General features: G+C 36.5%; 1 protein-coding gene across 3 annotated transcripts in view; it reads right to left on the reverse strand.

Annotated features, from left to right (window-relative positions):
• Positions 1-1,715: 1,715 nt before the first annotated feature.
• The window catches only part of IFT74 (intraflagellar transport 74), a 103,573-nt gene continuing 80,759 nt past the window's right edge, over positions 1,716-24,529 (reverse strand). For all 3 annotated transcript variants that reach the window (XM_055294037.2, XM_063609824.1, XM_055294038.2), the window contains 7 exons: positions 20,151-20,204; positions 17,302-17,399; positions 16,403-16,529; positions 8,895-9,058; positions 8,212-8,337; positions 4,012-4,072; positions 1,716-2,030 (listed from right to left, as the gene is read on the reverse strand). In XM_055294037.2, the coding sequence (XP_055150012.1) occupies positions 1,912-2,030; positions 4,012-4,072; positions 8,212-8,337; positions 8,895-9,058; positions 16,403-16,529; positions 17,302-17,399; positions 20,151-20,204 (749 nt within the window). In that variant the 3' untranslated portion in view covers positions 1,716-1,911. The remainder of the gene's footprint in view (positions 2,031-4,011; positions 4,073-8,211; positions 8,338-8,894; positions 9,059-16,402; positions 16,530-17,301; positions 17,400-20,150; positions 20,205-24,529) is intronic.

Raw genomic sequence — 24,529 nt, forward strand, 5'->3', positions numbered from 1 at the left:
TATCCACGAAATAGAATCAATGTGATTAAGAGACCATAGTAGTCAGTTCTCTTGCCTAAACTCTATGCTCAATCACACCTCTGGTTGTTACTGTATAAAAGATGAACGTTTTTCAGCAGTCGGGTATATCTATAAAGGCTCCTAATTACCAAATTACAGTAATACTTTATGAATGAACGAAGGGCTGGGCAAACTGTCATCAAAATCTATTACCTGTTTTATCTACTGAATTTCAGATTTCACTCTCTTTAACTGCTAAAGAGTTTTTTTCCCTTGTGAAATTTAATAAGCACTTTCTGCTACCAATTTCCAATAGAAAACTCCATACAATCACAGCATAAAACAACTGAGGGTGGCTAAAAAGAGATATACTTAGGAGTCATCTGATAAAGGCCAAAGGCCACCCAAAGGACTTGAGTAGATGAAATTATTTTAGTGTATGAAGTCTATTTGGTGTACAAAGTCTATTTCTTGGAATGACACATCTCATGTGACCTAGGCTCTGTGAAAGTAAGGGTTTTGTGGACAACTATCTCTGGGAAATGCTTTACAGTATATATTCTTCTTGAGCTTATTATATATTAGCATATTAAGGGTTATGAGCAGTCAAGAAAAAATAAAGTAATTCACCTTTGTTTCAGACAATGTTTCTCAAACTTCTTTGACCATGAATCCTTTGGAGGCATAACACTATTAATAACTCAAGATGCTCAGGATTTGTGGAACACATTTTATGAATGCCACCTTAATGAATATATTGTCCAGGATCTTCAGCCATATTAGTAATCCAGAGTTAAGCAAACTCAACAATGCTCACTCCTTTATTTAAATGTATAAAACTGAATTTGAATAATTTACCATTATAAATATTTATTTTAAAAAATCAACATATACGAGTAAATTTTAAAGTATGTAAATAATATCTCAATAAAGCTATTTGGGTTTAAGAAATCAATGTGTTGTTTCAGAAATACTGAGAAGTAGAGTTACTTAGTGAATACGATATCAGAGCAAAAATAGGATAGTTTTAAGTAATATTTTATGCTGGCCAAGGTGACTCATTCCTGCACGATGAGAAGATACATCTACAGTTACTGTAATGTCTTCCAGACTCTATGCCTCTCTCCCAATCCTACCTCTTCTAGCTTTTTTCCCAAATATTCTGGCTAATGCTTATAAATTAATCTACTTAAGTCCTCCTAATAGTACAAGAGAGTAAACACATACTGCAGGGTGGCAATGAACAGCAGTAGCCATAGTCCAAAACAGCCCACTATAAATGTAGTCTTTTACCTAATGTTCTTCCAGGCATATATATGTGAAAAAATATCTTAAGAATTGCAAAGATTAAAAGTTTCTAATTCCAAATCTTTAGGTATAACTGCTATATAAAGAATATATGTTATATATTTACCTGTGATATTATATGGTCTAATACACATCAAATATAACCTATTTGAGAAGCAAGGTTCAAAGCTAAAAATCTCCCTTCTAATCTTACTAATTTCTTCTAGAAGTAAAAATTGACAAGGTTGATATAAGTGCTAAATCAGAATCATACTCCATGCATCTGTCCTAGAGTTGATACAAGAAAAGCTTATCTCATTTGTTGCCATAGATGGATTATACCAGCTAAATAAATTTCAATGGTCACTTTTAGTTTCTTTATCTCTTGGTTCAAATACAAGTGGCATAAAAAGAAAAGAAGATGGTACTTTTTAATATGCAAACCATTTATTGAACTATTTACTATTTTAAAATATCATTCTTAAAAGAGGCCACAAAAATTACAACATTCAGAAATTTTAGGTAAACTCCAAAGGTAAGCTTTTTTTTTTTCTTTTGTAGTCAACTTGTACCAAGTTTAGCAGCAAGAGGACACTTCCTTAGAGACTTTCAGTTGAATTAAACTCAGTTTCCGCTGGTGCTATGTAAAGCATCCACGATGGTTTTATTGTACTCTGCAATCTGCTTGGTCACATTTTTCTTAATTGGCTGGTAATCACTCTCTTGACTCTTGGTTGCTATGACTAATTACATGAGTTAAGGGTGAAAACAATGTCAGTAAAAATCTAATTGTGGCTGAGAAAGGAACTAAATACTGATAGTTTTCATACTGAAGATGGTACAAAAAAGCACAATTAGAATACTTTAAAATATAGTAATTATTTTAACAGATTAAGCATCGATTAAAACCTAAAATGCCAAGCTAAACTTATTGCAAAAAATTCATACACAATATAAACACTTTTTAATACTTAATATGTTACGCATTTTTAATCTAATTCTGGTCTTAGAACAATCTAACATTCAATGAACTAGTTCCCATATTCAAACACACATACATACATACACATACCACGTTCTCTAGAGTACCACAAATAATTTAAGGCAAATTTCTAGACTTCACTCTGCTCCAAAATCACCTACTTTATGTTGCACAAAACTCCAGTGCTAGACTTAGAGCATACTGTGAACAAGTCCTCTATTTTTAAACTAAGTTGCACTAACACTGGCAACAGAGCACCTAAAACACGTTATGTGGAGGTAAGCTGGGGTCCAGGCTGCTTCTGAGCTGAAGTTCAGCACCACCCTAGGGGAGAACCTATGCTGCCACTGAGTCAGGATCTAGTTCTCCAGGCAGAGACACCCTTGAATGGGTCAAAGAAGGGAATAGGAAACAACTTTTAAGGAAATATTTGTTACAACTTCACAACACATGTTCTCAACAGCTGCTTGCTGTCTCCTATAATCAAACTAAAAGTAAACAATAAGATGAGACATAAGTATCATCTTTGTAGACATATAATGGAGTTGAAATGGCTAAAACATGGATGAGCTTGGAAGTCAAACTTCTCAGGATCTTACTTAGTTTACCTCCCTTTGCTGCCCAGATATTCAAGGTAGAACCATATAAACAACAAACAACTATATTATATATTATGTACACACATATATATATATATATATATATATATATATATACACTTGTGGATATATAACTATATGGTTATATATAATTCTCCCAACACTATGAGAAGGAAATATTAACTGTATTTTAGAGATTTTAGAGATGATACAATTCTGGGGCTGAGAGCAGTGGCTCATGTCTCTAATCCCAGCACCTGAGCAGGCCGAGGTGGGATTGAGCCTAGGAGTTTGAGACCAGCCTGGCTAAGTTGGCGAGATCCCTGTCTCTAAACAAAAAAGAAATTCTTGCCATGTTTATCAGAAGATTTACTGACAATGTTTAACTTTACCCAAGCCCTGTGATCCTGGAAAACTGAATCTTAAGAGATGATACAGTTCTAGCTTGAATAGATTAAATTGTCCAAAGTTTGTAACTTATAAGCAGTAGAGTTAACATTTAAAATTGGATCGCCCGACTCCAAAATCTGGGCACTTAATCACTATGCCACATTAAGTCTTTGTACTCCTTTTTTGGCAATTCCCAAAATCTGCTTTCTATTAGTTACTTGAGGGCGCGTGCGCGCACGCGCGCGCACACACACACACACACACACCCCTCTTAACTATTGTGGAATTGAAACAGTCATATTCATTTAATTTAGCTCAGTGTTTTGTACATATTTGGTATTTAATAAATACGTGTTGAACTAAATTTGAGTCTTTAAAAAAATTCCTAGAAAAAAAAAACTCAAGTCAACTTCATTTTCAGCTTTTTTTTTTTTTTCTTTTTTTGAGACAGAGTCTTGCTCTGTCGCCCAGGCTGGAGTGCAGTGGTGCGATCTCGGCTCACTGCAAGCTCCACCTCCTGGGTTCACGCCATTCTCCTGCCTCAGCCTCCCAAGTAGGTGGGATTACAGGCGCCCACCACCATACCCGGCTATTTTTTTTTGTATTTTTTAGTAGAGATGGGGTTTCACCGTGTTAGCCAGGGTGGTCTCGATCTCCTGACCTTGTGGTCCACCTGCCTCAGCCTCCCAAAGTGTTGGGATTATAGGCATGAGCCACCACACCCGGTCCCATTTTCAGCTTTTTAAAGGATACATTCTTTCATCACAAAATTATTTTGCTCAAGGTGTTGCCACTTTCTCTCCAAATTTGTAAGCTAAAAACATAAAAGAAAAATATTAATTAGTACCCATATTTAAAACAATTAAATGTGTTTCTAAGAGGATAAGACAAAAAAACTCTCCAACTTTAAATCTTATCAACTTACATTTTATTGAGATAAAGCCATGGTAGAAAAAAAAGATTAAATAATAGTAAATACATTAATACAGTGATGAATCCTATAACATGTTTTACTCTATATATTTATTTTAATTATAAAATATTTTAAATGTTTACTATACCAATGAACATGCCAACTGAAAGACAATTTATGATTTTCCTTTCCCTAAAAAAATTTTTAAAAGAAAAATGGGACATGATGGGAATCTCTTCTTAAAATCTGGAAGTCTAATGCCACAAACATAATATATATTCAAACACTGTCAAAGGTTCAGCCATATAGGAGAAACTTCCTTATTTCCAGGGCTAAATTTCCTGTCTAATTCCACAGGCTGTGATAAGAGCAGAGCTGCAGTGTGAAGATTATAAGAGAGCTGGTAAAAAGCTGGCACTGTTACAATAATTTCTGCATCAACAGGAAGCTAATGTGGATATTATATTGATGGTTGCTTCCTCAGAAGACAATTTTACTGTTATAGAATTATATTGTTTTTCTGATTTAATTAACCTTGTAACTCTGGTTATGGTCTTTCTTTTTTAAGATGCACATAGTTTTTTCCAAAGCAAAGGACCATTTGAAAATTGAAATGCTAAAACAATGTTCCACCTGGACATTTCAAAGAAGTAATGATTATTTTAAAAAATACAATAATTGAAGCAACAGTGGAAATGTTTCTTTCTATCCTCACGTTAAAATAATTTTCAGGGCGTAAATTCAGGCTTGATGTAGATCCATCTCATTGTTTCCTCCAAAGAGATAAATCTAGATATTAGAATGAATCATAGCTAATTAATTATATGAACTGTATGTGCTGTGAGCTGGTATTACTAAATCACATCAATCTTCCCCAGACAGGACCTTGAAGTTAAGATGGACTTAAGGAAGCAGTCAGCAGTTTCTGGCAGTAAATCTCTAATAACCTTCAGCAAAGTCAAGTACCAGACTTTTTTGTCATTGTTTCATACAAACAGGTGGCCTTCTTATAATGCATCAGACCTGTTAAGTGCTATAGGAATGGTATAAAAGCAATGCTGTGTCAGATGGTCAAATTCCTTTTACATTATACCTCTACATTATTGACTCCTTTAAACCTCCAAGGACATCATGAAGCAAAAATTCATTTTGAAAATCTGTTTTTCCCTAACTTATTTAAATAATCTGTTACATAAAATTCTTTATAGATGCCAAAAGCCAGTAGGAAGACCAGGATTTGATTTAATCAGTTGGGATTCACAAAAGATGACAAATAACACAGAGAAGGATTCAAAATTGTGGCTTATGTTATGATTTCCAGTTATCAATACATGGAGTTAAGAATAAAATTAGCAATTAATGTGGGGATAAACAAGGTAACCACTCATTGGCTCTAAGAAATGGTGTTTTTCAAGTGCTTTCCACCTTAAATCATCTATTCAGTGAATGAGGAGGGCTAATATTCCATAAGAAGTATCAGTATTTTTTTCTAAGAATCACTGAAGACAATGACCTCACAAACTTTGTCTTGTTTCTTCCCCAGCACTCATCCTCACTCTAAACAACCTAAGAAAATTGTGTCACTTATAAGTCTATATCTAGGTTTGCATATGAAGTAGAATAGAGTAACTGGTAAATTTGAATTATGTAAATTAGTGATTTCTAAGCTTTTAGTAGCTGTAGCAAGCTTTCATGAGATTCTACCCTTTTCAAAAAGAATGTAAGGTGTATGTTGTTTTCAAATGGTACATCCATACAATGAAATAGCTAATGCTATAGAAATGTCACCAAAGGCCGAGTGTGGTGGCTCACACCTGCAATCCCAGCACTTTGGGAGGCCGAGGCGGGTGGATGACCTAAGGTCAGGAGTTTGAGACCAGCCTGGCCAACAAGGTGAAACCCTGTCTCTACTAAAAATACAAAAAAAATTAGCCAGGCGTGGTGGCTGGCGCCTGCAATCCCAGCTACTTGGGAGGTTGAGGCAGAAGAATTGCTTGAACCCAGGAGGTGGAGGTTGCAGTGAGCCAAGATCACACCACTGCACTCCAGCCTGGGTGACAAGAGCAAAACTCCATCTCAAAAAGAAAAAAAAGGCTGAGCACAGTGGCTCATGCCTACAATCCCAGCACTTTGGGAGGCTGAGGCAGGAGGACAGCTTGAGGCCAGGAGTTCAGGACTTGCCAGGGCAATATACAGCAAGACCCCGTCTCTACAAAAAATAATAAAAATTGACTGGGCATGGTGGTCTGTGCCTGTGGTCCTAGCTACTCGGGTGGCTGAGGTGGGAGGATCGGTTGAGTCCAGGAGCTCCAGGTTGCAGTGAGCTACAATTATGTCACTATACTCCACCCTGGGCAACAGAGTGAGACTCTGTTTAAAAAAAAAAAAGGCTGAAAAAAGTTAAGAAAATGTTGAAAGACTATATGAATAGCATGATTTCATTTTTTGTAAAAACAATATGGATGTATGATTGCAAAGGATGAAGACTACAAGGATATGGCACCAAAATGTTAACAACGGTTGTACCTAGGTAGTGGAAAATCAAATGACATTATTTTTATTTTGCTCTATCATGAGCACATAACTATATGAAGAAAAAGAGAGGGTTTTTTTTTTTTTTTTTTTTGAGACAGAGTCTCACTCTGTCACCCAGGCTGGAGTGCAGTGGCGCGATCTCAGCTGACTGCAAGCTCCACCTCTCAGGTTCAAGCCATTCTCCTGCCTCAGCCTCCCGAGTAGCTGGGACTACAGGCACCCGCCACCACTCCTGGCTAATTTTTTGTATTTTTAGTAGAGGTGGTGTTTCACCGTTGTTAGCCAGGATGGTCTTGATCTCATGACCTCGTGATCCGCCCACCTCAGCCTCCCAAAGTGCTGGGATTACAGGCGTGAACCACTGTGCCTGGCCAAAAGAGGGAATTTTTAATGCATTTAGGGTTTTAAACCATGTGTGCAAATTTCTCATATAGACTAATTAGATATAAGAATCATCAATCTTTTTCAGACCATAGTTATTGACTTTGTATATGACACATAATGCTTCATTCAATCATTCAACAAATAATTGCTGAGCACCTACTATGTGCCAACCAATAGCACAGTGCAAGGAATAAAGTAAACGAGACAGACATTATCTCTGTCCCGTCAGAGCTCTCAATCTAGACCTCACACACTGTTCAAGTAATTATCAGCAAGATGAGTGATATGAAAAGGGGGCTGCAGGTATATATATCTATGCGTCCTATGTAAATAATTGGAGATATGAATTAAGAAGTTCAAGGATATCTGGATTGCTCTTTATAGCATTATTTCAATGGTTTTAAAACTAGAAATTACCTAAATATCCAATGAAAGGGAATTGGTTCAATATATTATGCTACATCCATGGACTAGAATAACATTAAGCTATTGATATTTTTTAAAAGTCAATATATATATTGACAAGGGAAAGTACTTATGATGTATAGTTAATCATGAAAAACAAGCTCCTAAATGATATGTACAATATGGTACAATTTCTGTAAATGCATAGAAATAAATGTGTACCTAAGTATATGCATAAATATGTGCATACACATATCTATCTATCTATCTATCTATCTATCTATCTATCTATCTATCTATCCACCCATCCATCCATCCATTGACTAAAAGAACCCACACTAAAGCAACAATAAGCATTCTCTCTTCTGGGTGGTGGGGTACTAATCATTAGAATTTATTTTATTTGTGATTTTACGGATTTTTAGTTTCTGTATTAGTAATGTTTCACTTTGAAAATTTTTAAAAGATACTACCCCATATATCTTAATAGTTGTGCCCAAGACAGTACCTAACAGAGCTGGCTTTCAGTATAGGTTTATGGAAGGTAAGAAAGCAGGAGTCCATTCATTCTGAATGAAGACTGTACAGAATCTGGCTGTCTTAAAAGTCAGAAAATCTGGAAGGTATATAAAGCAAATTTTAAAATAAAAAAATGATTGTTTTGGGGTGAAAATATAGACTAAGAGAATTTCAAAGTCATTTAAAACATTTTTTACCTGAGAATGTGTCTCATTTTCTTGCAATTGTGTTTTTAGTGCCTCATATTCTATGTTTAGCTTCTCCATTATTTTCTTAAAGGCATTTCTGCGGGTTGATAATATCATTCTCTCCTGATGTAATTTCTAGAAAGATCCAAATAGAAGAGACAGGTTATAGAAAATATGTAGTAAGCCAATATAAATCACATTTAACTTAATTTCAGTAACTATATTCTGGTAAAATTATATCAAGGCTATAACTACTCTAAAACCTGTTGGTAAAAATATCCTTTGAACTATAAGCTATGTTAACATTATCTGTATTAAGAAGTCTATTAATGCTGCCATATCTCTCCCGACCCTACCAAATTTAGTCTAAATTAATGTAAATGGCAATGGAAAGCCACTGACAAGTTTCAGGTAGGATAGTCATAATCTAAACTGCATTTAACAAAGCTCACATCTGCTGAAATGCTCTGTATTAAGTAGCAGCTTATACCTTGCTTTTCAATTTTTGCTTTTCTTTAAAACTTTAAGTCACTCTAAATTCCAACTACATATGTAAACATTTTTATATTTCCTCACTTATATATATAAAATAATCAACTTAAAATAACAAATCCTATAAACCACAAATATATTACATTTGATCAAGAAAAAAAATCTGAATTGTAATTTTGTAAGACTTGGTTAACATTTACCTTTTCCTTTTCTTCACCTGATGATTTTAAAGCTGGCAAATCATTATATGTCTCCAGATCAGTTGTCATTTGCTTAATTTTGCTTTTTAGAGAATGCTGTTCTTCAGTCATCTTACTTTCTAGATGCTCCATTTTCTGCAGATCCAACTGCAGACGCTGACTCTCTGAAACATAAGCATTTAAGGTGATAATCAAAATTTTATTCCTTTCACATAAGGAAATGTAATGCAACTATTAAAAATCATGTTTTATAAGAATATCTGTAAAAGAAATACATGTTCACTGTAACCAGTGAGATAATATAAACTAAGAAAAAAAATACTCATCCCCTCAGTAACCAATTTCAGGTAACCAATATATTAGGGAATCAAGTTAACCTGATATCTATTAGCCACAACTGTCTCCATGCTAACAAACATGTAAGTTTTTTTCTTGCTTAGTAATATAATCTATATTATGAGATAAAGACACATCATTTTTAATAGAAGCATGACACAGTTAGGTAGGGAAAAAACCAAGTTATAAAACATTATATATATATTTGAGCACAATTTTATAATTGCACATATAATCAACTCTTACTATCTGTGGTAGTTATGTCCTATGAAGTTATTGTGAACAATGAGTTAGCAAATATTGAACTATTGCTCCCAAGGGAAATACAGGGTTAAGTTCCTGTGAGCCTTTAGTCACATTTTAGTCAATTAGCCAATACACAATCTTGCTTTATGTGTGTTTGTTTAAAGATATTTTATTCACTATAGGTTGTAGATTCACTAACATTGAACTCACAGCCAACAGCACTGTAACTTACGCCTGAATTAAGTTTACCTATCACACATTTTCTCCATAAGGCACATCATAGCCTTTGTGCTTAGGAATACTTAGCACATCAGCACTTTGCTTGGGGCCATTTTAAATGACATGATCACCAACAGAAAGCACAAAAATGCAAAAAACATGCCAATAAATATACTGCAAAAAGGAAACCTGTTTATAGTATGAGAACTGATATAAGAAGGCAGAGTGTTGCCTTTTTCAACTTCTGTTGGCAATGTGCACGTCAGGCTGTTGAAATTTTTCACGAGTCTGCGCATGTCCACAAATGATCATGAAAATGCTGCAAGGATTGATTTGGGGGGTACAAAGCAACTTTAGTGAGAAGGCAAATTCACAAATATGAAATCTATGAATAATGAGGAGACCTGTGTGTGTCTCATTCTTACATTCAAAAATATCAAGCATCTACTATGTGCCAGGTGCTGAGGATATAATAGCAATCGACAGAGACATGGTTTTCACTCAGGGAGCCATATTTTAGAGGTAGAAGCAGGCAATTAAATATTTACAATAAACTGGATAAATATGAAAAGAGTAGTACAGGGTTCCATAAAAGCATGTAGCAGAGATGAAGAGAGCTCTCTAAAGATATGCCTTTCAATTAAAGGCTTAAGGTTTATGAATATCACACAAAGAGGAAAGTAAAAGTGTTCCAACAAAAACAATCAGCATGTGCAAAGTCCAGAGGTAAGAAAGTCTAGTACCTTTGAGCCAGTAACGGAAGTTCAGCATACTGAATAGTAAATGATATGAATGAATTTGAAGAGTAAAAAACAATGCTTCGAAAGTCACTGATTTGAGAAAAGAGGCTGTTACCCAACCAAAATTTTTAAAGTTAGTATAATTAAGCCAGTATTTCTTGAATGTTTCCTTTTATCCCTTTAAGAGTTTTAAAAGTCAACCACAGCAACATACACTATTTAAAAATATATATGTATATGTACACATAAATACAAATATGTACATAGCAAGACTTAAATGTTGTTGCAAAGAGTTTTGTTTTGTTGGATTCTTATCTCTACCAGGGTTAGAAATAGTTATGAGAATCAAAGAGCTGAACAAGTGACTAAGGCTTATGCTATTTTAATGCTCTAAATAGGAACTGTTTTTAGCCTGTAGATATTTTGACTATTTGGAATAAACACTGATATAAATCTAATTGCAAGTTTAATTTGAATATATACTAGGGAAATACATTTAAGAACCATACAAATTGATTTTTCTTGATAAAAGGAGAAAATGGTTAGTACAGGGTAAAGTTTATCTTCCTTTAACAACAGGTCCCCAATGAAAAGCTAAATGCTACTCCAAGGGAAGAGACAGGAAGAGGATGCAGTCTAGTTCCTTCTGATATGCTGTGAAGTTGCAAAGTTTACCAAGCAGTGTGTACATAGTAGCAAAATCTCAGAAGGAACCACTTTGACTCTGGGAAGTGTTTCTAAGATAGTCTGTCATCAGCACATTTGTTTACTCTCTGGAGTTTCCTTTCCAAAAATATAAATAAAAACTATTGCTGATGAATCCCTTGCCTCTTTGCCCATGCAGCACACCAGTGTTTCTCAACCTTTTTCTTACATTATTGATTCCCTAAGAAGTCGATTACAGACTCTTTTTCTCCAATCACCTCCCTCCCTTGAAATTTTTACAACACCCATGTGGTGTGTAGCCATTTAGGTACGGTGACCTCTGGAGGGCCATTATAATATCTAAGTTTTATTCACCCTTCCCCCAAGAAGTGATTGCTCCATTAAAAAAAAAAAAAAAAAAAATGCCAGGCGTGGTGGCTCATGCCTGTAATCCCAGCACTTTGGGAGGCCGAGGCGGGCAGATCACGAGGTCAGGAGATCGAGACCACCCTGGCTAACACGGTGAAACCCCATCTCTACTAAAAATACAAAAAATTAGCCGGGTGAAGTGGCGGGCGCCTGTAGTCCAAGCTACTCGGGAGGCTGAGGCAGAATGGTGTGAACCGCGCAGGGGGCGGGGGGGGGGCGGAGCCTGCAGTGAGCCGAAATCGCACCACTGCACTCCAGCCTGGGTGACAGCGAGACTCCGTCTCAAAAAATAAAATAAAATAAAATAAAAAATAAATAAATAAACAAGCATGGAGTACACTAAATCCATTATATCTGAAAGGCGAACAAGAATATTATAAACCTCTCATGGTGCTTTCAAGATACAAAAAATTTCTTGAGGTGGGGGATGGTGTTAGGGAAAGAAAGAAAGAATAAATTATATGGTTGGTTGAAGTTAAAATGAAAACAATGTAGTAAATGAAATTAATTATAAGCATCAAAGAATTTAACCCTTACTAAGAAAAATTTCCAGCAAAATCCTTATCATAGTATTAAACTGGATTTTTATCTCCATTGAAGCCAGTTTTCAATTTTTTTTTTCAAACTGTACATCTCTGGAGAACACATAATGACTACTTTTTTTTTTTTTTGAGATAGATTTTCGCTGTGTTGCCCAGGCTGGAGTGCAATGGCGCGATCTTGGCTCACGGCAACCTCCACCTCCTGAGTCCAAGTGATTCTTCTGCCTCAGCCTCCTGAGTAGCTGGGATCACACAGGCTTGTGCTACCACACAGGCTAATTTTGTATTTTTAGTAGAGATGGGGTTTCACCATGTTGGTCAGGCAGGTCTTGCACTCGTGACCTCTGATGATCCGCCTGCCTTGGCCTCCCAAAGTGCTGGGATTACAGACGTGAGCCACCTTGCCTGGCCCATAATGACTAGTTGTTAAAAGGAACTATAAACACAAAGTATAAAGTATGGAATGAATACAAAGTCTTGATTATGGAATTTGCTTCCTGGTATTGATTTTTGCCTTTTAAAAAATGTACATTTCTTGACAGCCGTTGCAGAAAGACAGCTTAAAGGGGAGAACCTGTTGAATTTACATTCACTTTAGATAATGAAAAACTTAGGCATGACGGTCTAAAATACGAAACAGGTTTTCTAGATGAAATAAACTATAAAATTATTTAGTTTATAGAAAAGAGAAAATATTTTTAAATAATCATATATGTCCAAAAGAAATGAAAATAGGATCGTGAAGAAATACTTACACACCCATGTTCACTGCAGCATTATTCACAATAGCCAAAAGGTGGAAGCAATCTGTCTATAGATTGACTTTAAAATATGATATATACATGCAATAGAATGTTATTCAACCTTAAAAAAGAAAATCCTTCTTTGCTACAACATGGATGAACCTTGAAGACACTATGCTAAATGAACTAAGCCAGTCCCAAAAGGACAAATACTGTATGACTTCATTTATATGAGGTAATTTAAAGTAGTCAGACTCATAGAAACAGAAGTAGAACGGTGGTCTCCAGGGGTCAGGGGATAGGGAAATATGGAGTTGTTATTCAGGAGGTATAGTGTTTTAGTTCTGCAAGATGAAAAAGTTCTAGAGATTTGTTGCACAACAATGTGCATATAGTTAACACTACTGTACACCTCAAAATGGTTAAGATGATAAATTTTGTTATGTGTTTTTTTACCACAATAAAAATATACTCACAGTCAAACGAACAGTAGTTATATATCAAGAATGTAACTCCTCCAGTTACTTGGCATACAGACATAGAAATAAAACTATGGCAAACAAACTCTCAACAAATCTGGATATAAAATAGGCTTAAATATAGCAATTATATACCTATATCACCACTATTAACGTAATTAATAGCATTCAGTATGCATTTATAGGTCCATAATCCCTTATCTAAAACTCTTGGGCAGTTCTATTTCAGAATGCAGAATTCTTTGGATTTTAGAAAAGTAATATAGCACATATACGAATGATTACATAACTCCCACAGCAGGGTCTGAGGGGAATACCTTGTCATCAAGTACACGAATATTTCTAGAGCAAAAAGCATAAATAGTCACACTAGGTAGGATAATTAAAAACTATAAATAGCCTCATGTCAGGTCAGGTCAGGTTTTGCTGCCAATATCTTTTTAGATTTTGGGAATCCAGATAAAGGTATTATGGATCATTATTTCATTTCAAAAATCTTTATATATATATATATATATTTTTTATTATACTTTAAGTTCTAGGGTACAAGTACACAACGTACAGGTTTGTTACATATGTATACATGTGCCATGTTGGTGTGCTGCGCCCATTAACTCGTCATTTACATTAGGTGTACCTCCTAATGCTATCCCTCCCCTCTCCCCCCACCCCACAACAGGCCCCGGTGTGTGATGTCCCCCTTCCTGTGTCCAAGTGTTCTCATTGTTCAATTCCCACCCAAAAATCTTTCAACATTCTTAAGTTAGCAAATATTAATTAGGTCTTCATTTCTCACTGTCTCACTAATTGTAGTAATTCCAGGTAGACAAAAACATAGTGAATTCAAAGCTGCGACACACCAGCATAAAGAACACCCATAGAAGCCATTAGTTCATAAACCAAAGATCCCATACAAATTTTTACATGACTTTATCCTAGTCTCTTTAACCTCAACTTTGTTTATCTGTATCTAATCTCCACCTGCACCATCCCAATGGCAGCCATTATCCACATGTGATTTTTGAGCCCTTTTAAGTATGTCTAGTCCAGGCCAGGTGCAGTGGCTTAAGCCTATATTCTCAACACTTCGGGAGGCCGAGGTGGGCAGATGGCTTGAGCCCAGGAGTTTGAGACAAGCCTGGAAAACATGGTGAAACCCCATCTCTATTAAAAATACAAAGTATTAGCTAGGCGTGCTGGTGTGTGCCTGTAGTCCCAGCTAGCTGGGAGGCTGAGGTGAGAGAGTCACCTGAGCCCAGGAAGCAAATGCTGCAGTGAGCTGTGATCACGCCACTGCACTCCAGACTGGGCAACGAGAGTGAGACCCTGTCTCATAAATAAATACATACATACATAAATAAGGCTAGTCCTAATTGAAATGTCGTGAAGATAAAATATCTTTGATCATTTTTATATAGCTTACGTGTTGAAATAATATCTTGGCTATATCAGCTTAAATAAAATATATTATTAAAATTAACCTGTCTCTTTTTACTTTTTCAACATGGCTACTAGAAAACTTTATATAAATATAATATATATTGGCATTACATTTCTCTTGGACACTGCTGTTCTAGTCTCATGATATCAAGCATGACTGAAACTAATTAAAATTAAACATCATCTCTTCTTAACTATCCAAGACTGGGCTGGATATGTGCCCTATGTACTTCCTTTGCTCCTTATGCTTACTTCTATCATAGCATTATTTCATTGTATCATAACTGTCACTCCACCAAGTTGAAAGTTTCTTGAGGAAACAGATTAGATTTTTTTTAAGCCTCTTATACTGACAAAGATTCAATCCTTGACCAAACTAGCTAGGCTCCTCTGAGCTCTCTTCTCAACTAGGCCTCAACCTCTGCCTATAAAAATTCCACTCTCAGCACAAATGATTTCATGCACCACCTTCTACCCACATTAGAAGATTTAAACAAACAGTTTCTAACAGCTCAAGTCTGCATCCCTGGGATGACCCCATCCCCACTTGAAGTGCCTGCCAGACAAAGCCCAAGGCTGCCAAAAGAATGTACTATTTATTCTAGCCCATACTGGTCAACAGGCCCCTGACTACCCTATTTGCATTGACTACCCTATTTGCATTGGGTACCCTATTTGCAACAGGCCCCTGACTACCCTATTTGCATTGCTATAAAGGAATACCTGAGACTGAGTAATTTATTTTTAAAAAATAAGTTTATTTGGCTCATGGTTCTACAGGCTGTACATGAAACATGGTGCCAGCAACTGCTTCTGGTGAGGGCCTCAGTTAGCTTACAATCATGACAGAAGGCAAAGGGGAGCCTGCGTGTTACAAGGCAAGAGAGAGAGGGAGGAGGTACCAGGCTCTTTTAAACAACCACATCTTGCGTGAACTCACAGAAAACATACTAATTACTGCAAGGATGACACTGAGCCATTCATGAGAGATCTGCCCCCATGACCCAAACATTTCCCAGTAGGCCCACCTCCAACACTAGAGGTCACATTTCAACATAAAATTTGGAGGAGACAAAAAATCCAAACCATATCTATATGTACCTCCCACAACTCAGGAGTATTTTCCTCAAGGACCTAAAAGCCATTCCATTAAAATGTGATTATCAGGAAAGTTAGGGCCTCTGTCTGCTAGTCTGTGTACAAGCATAGACTCCTAACTTGATAATTGCCAGCTAACAGGCACAGCTAGCCTAATCAGCATGCACATTGATGAACCCTGTAATTTTCCATTTCCCTTACTACTCCCTCATTCTCCCTTTAAAACACTCTATCACCTCTGTACAAATCAAAGTTGATTTCAACTCATGCTGGACCCTCCTTCCTTACTGACACACTGTATTACTGACTAAAATCTGTCCTTAGCACTTTAACTTGCATCCAGCTTTGTTTATCTTTAACAATACCCAGAATTATATAGCACAGGCTTGAAATAAGTATTCAATAAATGTTGTTAAATCAGTGACAATATACAACATAATACTAGCCAGCTGATGAAAAAAGCCACACATAATTCTGGGGCTATAGGCAATCATAAATTATAGCCTCTGTCAATGAGGCTTTAAAAAAATCAAAGAGAATAACATTGATATATTAAAAAAAAGAATATTAAAATCTAGGTTGTTTTCTCACCTGAAGTCAAATTCTGAACTGTACTTTGTGACTTCTGCACTTCAGTAGATTTAAAATTGAGGTCATCCTGCATCATCTTTAGCTCTTGATTGCTGATAGAGGGTATCTGTTTCATAAGATTTATATTCTGCATTTGCAAAGAAATAAAAATAGAAAAAATCCACTGATTTAATTCTCAATAAAACTCTTGGAAAACACTGTCAAAGGATGAGATGTTTGGATTAGGTATTTGTTTTTGAAATACACCATTCAAGTTATATGTTGTATAGAAAATGAGATTCCAAATTGGGTTTTCTCAATAAAGACAGACTATAAATTCAAGATTGTGGGGTTTTTTTCATTTCCTTTATTTCACTGTAGAAAAAATTCAACTACACTATTTTAGAAACTGGTTGGAGTCTTAAAACACTAGAATATTGAAAGGGGACCATGCATTTCATAATAGATGCCCAATAAACATTTTTTGATAATTTGAGATACTCATTACATATACATACAAGAATCTTTTTATTTACAATAAATTTACAGTATAAAAATATATTAACATTTTCTAACACGTCTAGATTTTGAAATTATCTCTGCACATGTTACTTTCAAAAGTTCAGATAGATTAACAATGGAAGAAGATCATAATAATTACTCTGAATTAGTGCTTCATTTACTGCTGAATATTGATATTATACATGTCATCCTTTTTCTCTATCGCCTTAATTACCTGACATTTTGCTAGAGTGATAAAAAAGTTAACAGCTGAAATAAATAGTAAAAAGTAAGGGAACTGAATGGAAGCAGTTAAATGAGAAGATACAATAGTGAGCCATTCTATTTTTTGAGTTGTATTTGGAAAGTGAATCACGGCAAAAATAAAGAGGACACCAAGACAGGCACATGGTACTCACTCGACTACAGTGCTCCAAGAGTGCAACAATGTTGGCTTCTATCTGTGCCTTTTGTTCCAGTTCCTGATTCTTTGTTTCCTCAAAAGTCTCAAGAAAAGCTGACAATTGGAAAACATAAGAGAGGTTACTATTGATAGAGTTAACACTATATAAACTGTGATTTGCAGGTCTTAAGAGTGCTTTTTAGAATTTTTTTTTTTTTGAGACAGAGTCTCACTCTGACGCCAGGCTGGAGGGCAGTGGCACAATCTCGGCTCACTGCAACCTCCGCCTCTGGGTTCAAGGGATTCTCCTGCCTCAGCCTCCCGACTAGCTGGGACTACCAGCATGCACCATCACGTCCAGCTAATTTTTGTATTTTTACTAGAGACACGGTTTCACCATGTTGGCCAGGATGGTGTCGATCTCTTAACCACATGATCCACCCGCCTTGGCCTCCCAAAGTGCTGGGATTATAAGCTTGAGCCACGGCACCTGGCCCAATTTTTAGAAATTTTAAGCTGCCACTGTTTAATTTGTTATTAACCCAAAGGTAATTATTATTCAATAAGAACTTTATATACTTTCAAACTACCTAAATCCTGTGACCTTGATATAAGTAAATCAGAAAGTTATAAATATAGGCTCAAAAGAAATAGCTGATAAAATGACAATCAGAAGAAATTTGCTTTTATAAAGATCTCCTTTGATACATCAATAATTATTAACACCCTGGCTACTAACTTTATTTCTGTAATTTCCATTGCTGAATACCCATTTTATCTGAAAATAAGTATTTTATTTATAATGCTGGATTCATTTCAACTAAATGAATTTAATAATTTATTCAGATTGTAAATAAATATTCTAGGAAATTATCTTTTTACTTGTTTAATATGGAACCAGCTCTTATTTACATTTTCACGTATTTCTATGGAGCATCTAAAAAATAGAAACTTTCGGCCAGGCGCGGTGGCTCACGCTTGTAATCCCAGCACTTTGGGAGGCCGAGGCGGGTGGATCACGAGGTCAGAAGATCGAGACCACGGTGAAACCCCGTCTCTACTAAAAATACAAAAAATTAGCCGGGCGTGGTGGTGGGCGCCTGTAGTCCCACCTACTCAGAGAGGCTGAGGCAGGAGAATGGCGTGAACCCGGGAGGCGGAGCTTGCAGTGAGCCGAGATTGCACCACTGCACTCCAGCCTGGGTGACAGAGCGAGACTCCGTCTCAGAAAAAAAAAAAAATAGAAACTTTCAGTCAAAAATAATTTTACTGTTAGCATGAATAACATCAATAGCTTGCCTTCTGTAATGGATTCCCATTTCACTTTTTTCTTATATTTAGTATATGTTTTAAAGTGAAACAGTCTTCAACAAAACATTTTTTATTTGAATATGGTGGTAGAGGACCACAATCAACATTTTTTACAAAACTGAATTTTCTTTAATGTCCTGCTTCAGCATTCATACAGGTCTTATGTGTGAATATCCTGCTTTTATAATCTGTTGATCATACATTAAGTGGACATATGAGATTTTTATATATACAAAGGCATAAATGAACATTGTCTTTCAGGGATTATTTTTTAAGGAAAACAAACCATAATTAATATGTGGAAAGAAATCTGAGCTAGGTGACCTTCTATTTTAAGATTCTGTAGTATAGAAATTCTTTCCATTCATTCAGTAAACATTCATTAAATGAACACTTATTGACACCTAAGTGCCAGATACCACACTAGGTAGTATCTAGTAATTTCCAATACTGTGGTGTCATAACACATTGTTCCCTGATTTTATACCTTTCTCCTTTACCAAAAGACTTAAAAAAATGTTTTTGAGATAATTTTTGGTATTTACTGACATTTTAAAGAAAACTTGGTACATTGTAAAATAAGAGCTGACAATTACTCTTTTATAGCATGCCTCCATGAAGGTAACTATTGACATCAGACCTACATGAAATTCTAGCAAAATGATAACTTAAAAGGAAACCAGTAATAGATAATACATGCCAATTTTTAAAAAAAATTATAAATGCATAACATAAGTTTAAGTGAAAACCAATTTATAAAATCAGGCTGAGATTTTTCTAAGTGAATCAAAACTAACAAAAGGCAACTAAAATTACAGCTGGTGATAGAAAAAAGTGACAATATCTGGTGCGAGGGCTAATAAACAATGAGATAAGTATTATGGAAAGCTAAATATTAAAGTGAAAGATACTAAAGGTGAATATAGTGAAGCGTGTAAAAGAGAACATTCAATCAATAAATGATCTATAGCAGCAGTCCCCAACCATTTTGGCACCAGGGACCGTGGAAGACAATTTTTCTATGGACCAGGGCCGGGGGGCAGATGCGGGTGATGGTTTTGGGATGAAACTGTTCTACCTGAGATCATCAGGGGTTAGAGTCTCATAACAACAGTGCAACCTAGATCCCTCGCATGCGATAGGGTTCACACTTATATGAGAATCTAATGCTGCTGCTGATCTAACAGGAGGCAGAGCTCACACAGTAATGCTCACTTGCCAGTGGCTCACCTCCTGGTGTGTGGCCTGGTTCCTACCGGTCTGCAGCCTGGGGGTGGGGACCCCTGGTCTATAGGTTTCCTCTATACAGACTATGAATGTAAGTACTAGCTTTAGAATCTAGCCCCAACGTATAGACACTCATCACATATCTTTTTAGAATTTTCTACCCATCTCTAAATTATACTAGAAACTATTTTTCAAGGCAGAACGCTTTGAATGTCCACACTTCTGCATTTATTAGCCATTATATCTGCCCAAAATGAGGTCTCTAAGTTGGTATAAATGAACAGCAATCTGAAAATATATTTTTATATCTACAAGAATATCACTTACCATCCATACGTTCCTCCCTTTTCTTTAGCTCCTTGTATTTCTGGTTCATTTCACCTATGAGAGATATAAAATACAACATTAATTTCAAAAATTCCACATACAGTGCTCTAAATTAAAAATCTCTCTTTGGTTCTCTCTATGCCATTAGTCATTGACTATTCAACGTGTTCCATTAGGTGAAATTCTTTTACAATGACTTATAGAGACTTTTAAAGTAGACATATGCGTGTAACTTGAGTATGTGGAACAAACAATATGACTGGAAAGGACTTAAAGGCTTTCCATTCCCAACCTGGGGCTATTCAACCTATACATGAACACTATGGGTGCTGAGAAACATAAGTTCCCAAGAAAGTCCATTCCATCTTTGAAAGATCACCAGCAAGACAGCAGAGTAGCTTCACTCACAGAGTTTATACTCTAAAGATTTAACAATTAATTAAAATTAAAAGGTACTAAGTGCTATCATAGGAAAAATAAAAGATGCTATAGGAGCACACAGCAAGGGCAACTAATCTAGGTCAGGGTTACAGAGAAAGTTTCCCTAAACAAGTAATATTTAAGTTGTATTATAAAGAATAGTAGGAGTTACCTGGTCAAAATACAGAAACTGCAAATGTCAAAGCATTACCAGTAAAAAGTTTCAAAGTGAGGATGAATATGGTAGCATAAAGAACTGAGGGAGTGGTATGGCCGAGGCAGAGAATGAAGTGAAAAAGTAGCACAAAGATGAGGCAGCTTATGAAGCACCTTATAAGATCCATGTTAAAGAGTCTGGACTTTCTCCTAAGGACAATTACTAAAGAATTTTAACCAGGGAGATGAAATAATCCGTTTGCAATTTTGAAACATATTTCCAGTCTGGAGAATAAAAGAGAAGTAAGACTGGAGGCAATAAAACCAGTTAGAAAGTTGTCAGGATAATCTGGGTGAAAGATGAAAGCTGCCTTGAGTAGAGTGGTGGTAATTAGGATGGAAAGTAGTGAATTATTATTTGTGACATTTAAGAGCCAGAGTGATTGGTTTGGTGAGGGTTAAACAGGGAGGAATCAAGTATGATTCCCAGGCTTCTGGCTTGGGCATCTGAGAAGATGGTAGTATGACTAACCTAAATGGGGAAAAAGTTGAGAAAGAGTTGCTTACAGCAGTTTTGGATATGTTGAGTTTAACAAACATGAAAAGCATGTCTAAAGAGACAAAAATCCAAGGCCTAGAAAAATGAATGAATTCCGCCATTTTAGCCTCACAGAGGGACCCATTAGTAGGAGTGGATCATGATTATTTTATGACAATAGGATTTCACTGTAACAAAAACTGAGCTTTAAAGGAACATGGCAGCTGCCCTCTGTAGAGAAAGCAGACAGAGACATGAACTTCCATCTGTGCATATACTTGCTTGGCATTACGTGAATTATGAGAACGCAAGGGTGATGGCAAAGTCAGAGATGTGGATTAGCAAACAGCTTTTCTGCCTTCTGGTCTGAAGAGTTTTCTGAAATTCATTGATGACAACCTCAGCTGATACTGAGAAAATCTTATGTTAAGGCTTCCAAAATATTACTGGTAGTAAAAAGCTGCAAGTGAAAGCTAATGTTTAAGGACAGTAAATACCTAACGGTCACAAATTCCTAGCCAGGCTACACCCAGCACCAATAGGAAACCCTGGATCCACTCAGATAAGGCTCTAAGTGGATTAGCAACTTTACTCAACTACTACTCAGTTCAAATGATCAACCATGGTCTCAAAATACACTAATGCACCGTGATGAACTGTGAAGAGGAGGCCAGAGGTAATCTGTTATTAATTAAACAAACTTTGTCTGTGTACGTGTGTGTATGTATATATATACACACATTTGTAAAATATACTACAGACAGGTTTTTGAGTGGGAAACAGAAAGAGTTGGAGTTTGCAGCACACATGATCTGGGATACCCTTATAGGAGGAAGATGTGCATATAAATATCATTGCACATGTGAAGTGGCAGAAAAGCTACTATCTCCTGAACCTGCCATGGCCCATGTTTCCAAGAAAGTCCTAGTTTCTTGTTCTGGCTATTTAAGTTCCACTCTTGGGAGACTGGTCAGGCATTAAGGGATTAGGAGGGAGGCCTGGATCCTAGACTTTACAAGGATTTAACTATCATCTTATCTTTTTTCTTTTAATCTTAAGAGAATTCCCACACATGATGTTTCCAGTTTCTCATCTTGCTTTTAAACCCCAAGACACTGCAATGAGGCTTTTCCTCCTCCTATTCCAATGAAATTGTTCTCAGTGAGATTATACAACTGCTTAATGATCAAATTCAAAGGGCAGTCAGTTATCTTACTCTGTAATATTTGACACTATTGATACAACCTTTCAATTTTGTTTTCCTTTATGTTTTATTTTTGCTTTTTGGGGGGATGGGAGGGCTTCTCTGGCTATTCTTAGATCATTATTTTTCTGTCTTCTCTTCATGGGTCTGCTTCCTTCTTCATTTATATTCTAGAGTTCTGTTCTTAATCAACTTCTAACGCTATATCCACAGCAATTTCATACAATCTTGTGGTTTAAGAACTCTCAAATTTAATGTATTCTCTGAGTTTTATATTCTTTAATCTAAATGCTTACTATATATATTCATTTGGAAGCCCTTTCAGGACATCCTAACTCAGTATATTCATAATTAAACTCATAGTCTTCCCCCTCTTTATTCCCTATTACATTTGGCTGTCCTCACCATCCATTCATCATTCAAGTCGGAAACCTGAGAGGAGACTCCTCCCTCCTTCTCTCCTCAAAGTCATCCTTCTAGTTGCCAACAGATTGAGCTGGAAGATCTAACTGGTTAACATTTACAGCTGCACAGCTGGCCAGCTGGATTAGATGGGACAGCTCCCACACATCTCAGCAGGTTCTCAAGCTTCATAAAACTTCCTCCAATATCACTATTGCTAAGAAGGAGAGTGGTCAGAGCATTAGTGAACTTCTCTATTTTGTGATTTCTCAGTGGAGGATTAGTATCTGAGTTGCCCATAAAGGCACTGTAAATGTAGGCAGTCCTAAGGTGGGGTAAAACATAATGGTTTTTAGCAAATATATCCTTAGATTCAGTATCACAGGACAGGACAAGATTGTGGATAGATGGAAGCAAATCAGCGTATCACAATGGAGGTACAAGCAGGTAAGCAGAAGGGTCTAATGTAGTAGAATCAACAATGAGGAGACCAAGGGAGAGGGAAAGGGACACAACGGTAAGAGGAAGGTAATTTTGGAGATATCCTTTAATTCTGAGCATTTGATGTGAGCATAGTTCTATACTCATTTATTTACTTCAGATAAATTTACTGATTATCTACTATGTGCCAGATACTGTAATAGATGTTGGGATATCAAACTGAGTAAGACAGTTTCCACCCTATTCTCAAAGGGCTTACACTCCATTAGGTGTACAAAAACAAAAATTTATAATGCAACATAAGTGCTCTAACAGGTATGTATGAAGTGCTGTGGTAACCAGATGCCTGAAAAGACTTCAGGAGGATTTTACACAGGAATTATACCAGCAAGGTACTTTATCAGGTAACATGGGGATTAAAAAAAAAGTAAAATATTTTCCTTTGAAGAATTTATACTCTAATAAGACAAGTATACAAAAATGTATGCTATAAATTCAGGCTTTTTCATCCCTCAAGTAGGAAAGAAGAAATGCGTATGCGCTGTTAACAAAAGACTGGGGCTACTGTAGAAAGGACACCATTGCTTTTTTATAGTCTCTGCTGTAGCCAGCAGTGGAGTAAGGGGACGCTCTTCTTGCACTGCCGACAGTCTGAGCACCACCAAAACTACCTCTGTCCTCACTACAATGAAGTTCACCCCACACTTTTATTTCTCTGGCATCAAATGACGTTCTCCTGACTCAGGCTTTATAGGCTTTTATACTCTGAGAAGTAGTTCTGCCCCTAAGAAGGTCTGATTACCATTTTCCAAATAGGTGGCTATCCCAATCTTCTCTCCTGATCAATACACAACAAGGCATGTACTAGTAACTCTCCTGGCCTCAAGGCCCCCAACTCAGTAAAGCCTACTGATTTTGAAGTGGAAAGGTCAACAGAAAACAAAATCAGGGAGATGGGGCAAGAAAAAACTCCACAGGACTTTTGCACAGCCAGATTGTTTCTTAGCACTTGGAATACTTCTGAAGCACGCAAAATCTCCCAGTACCTTTCCTTCTTTTTTTTTTTTTTCTTTTGAGACAGAGTCTCGCTCTGTCGCCCAGGCTCGAGTGCAGTGGTGCAATCTCAGCTGCAACCTCCGCCTCCCAGGTTCAAGCGATTCTCCCACCTCAGCCTCCCAGCTAGCTGGGGCTACAGGCACGCACCACCACGCCCAGCTA

The sequence above is a fragment of the Symphalangus syndactylus genome, chromosome 9 (genome assembly GCF_028878055.3).
Source record: "Symphalangus syndactylus isolate Jambi chromosome 9, NHGRI_mSymSyn1-v2.1_pri, whole genome shotgun sequence".
Classification (NCBI taxonomy): Eukaryota; Metazoa; Chordata; class Mammalia; order Primates; family Hylobatidae; genus Symphalangus; species Symphalangus syndactylus.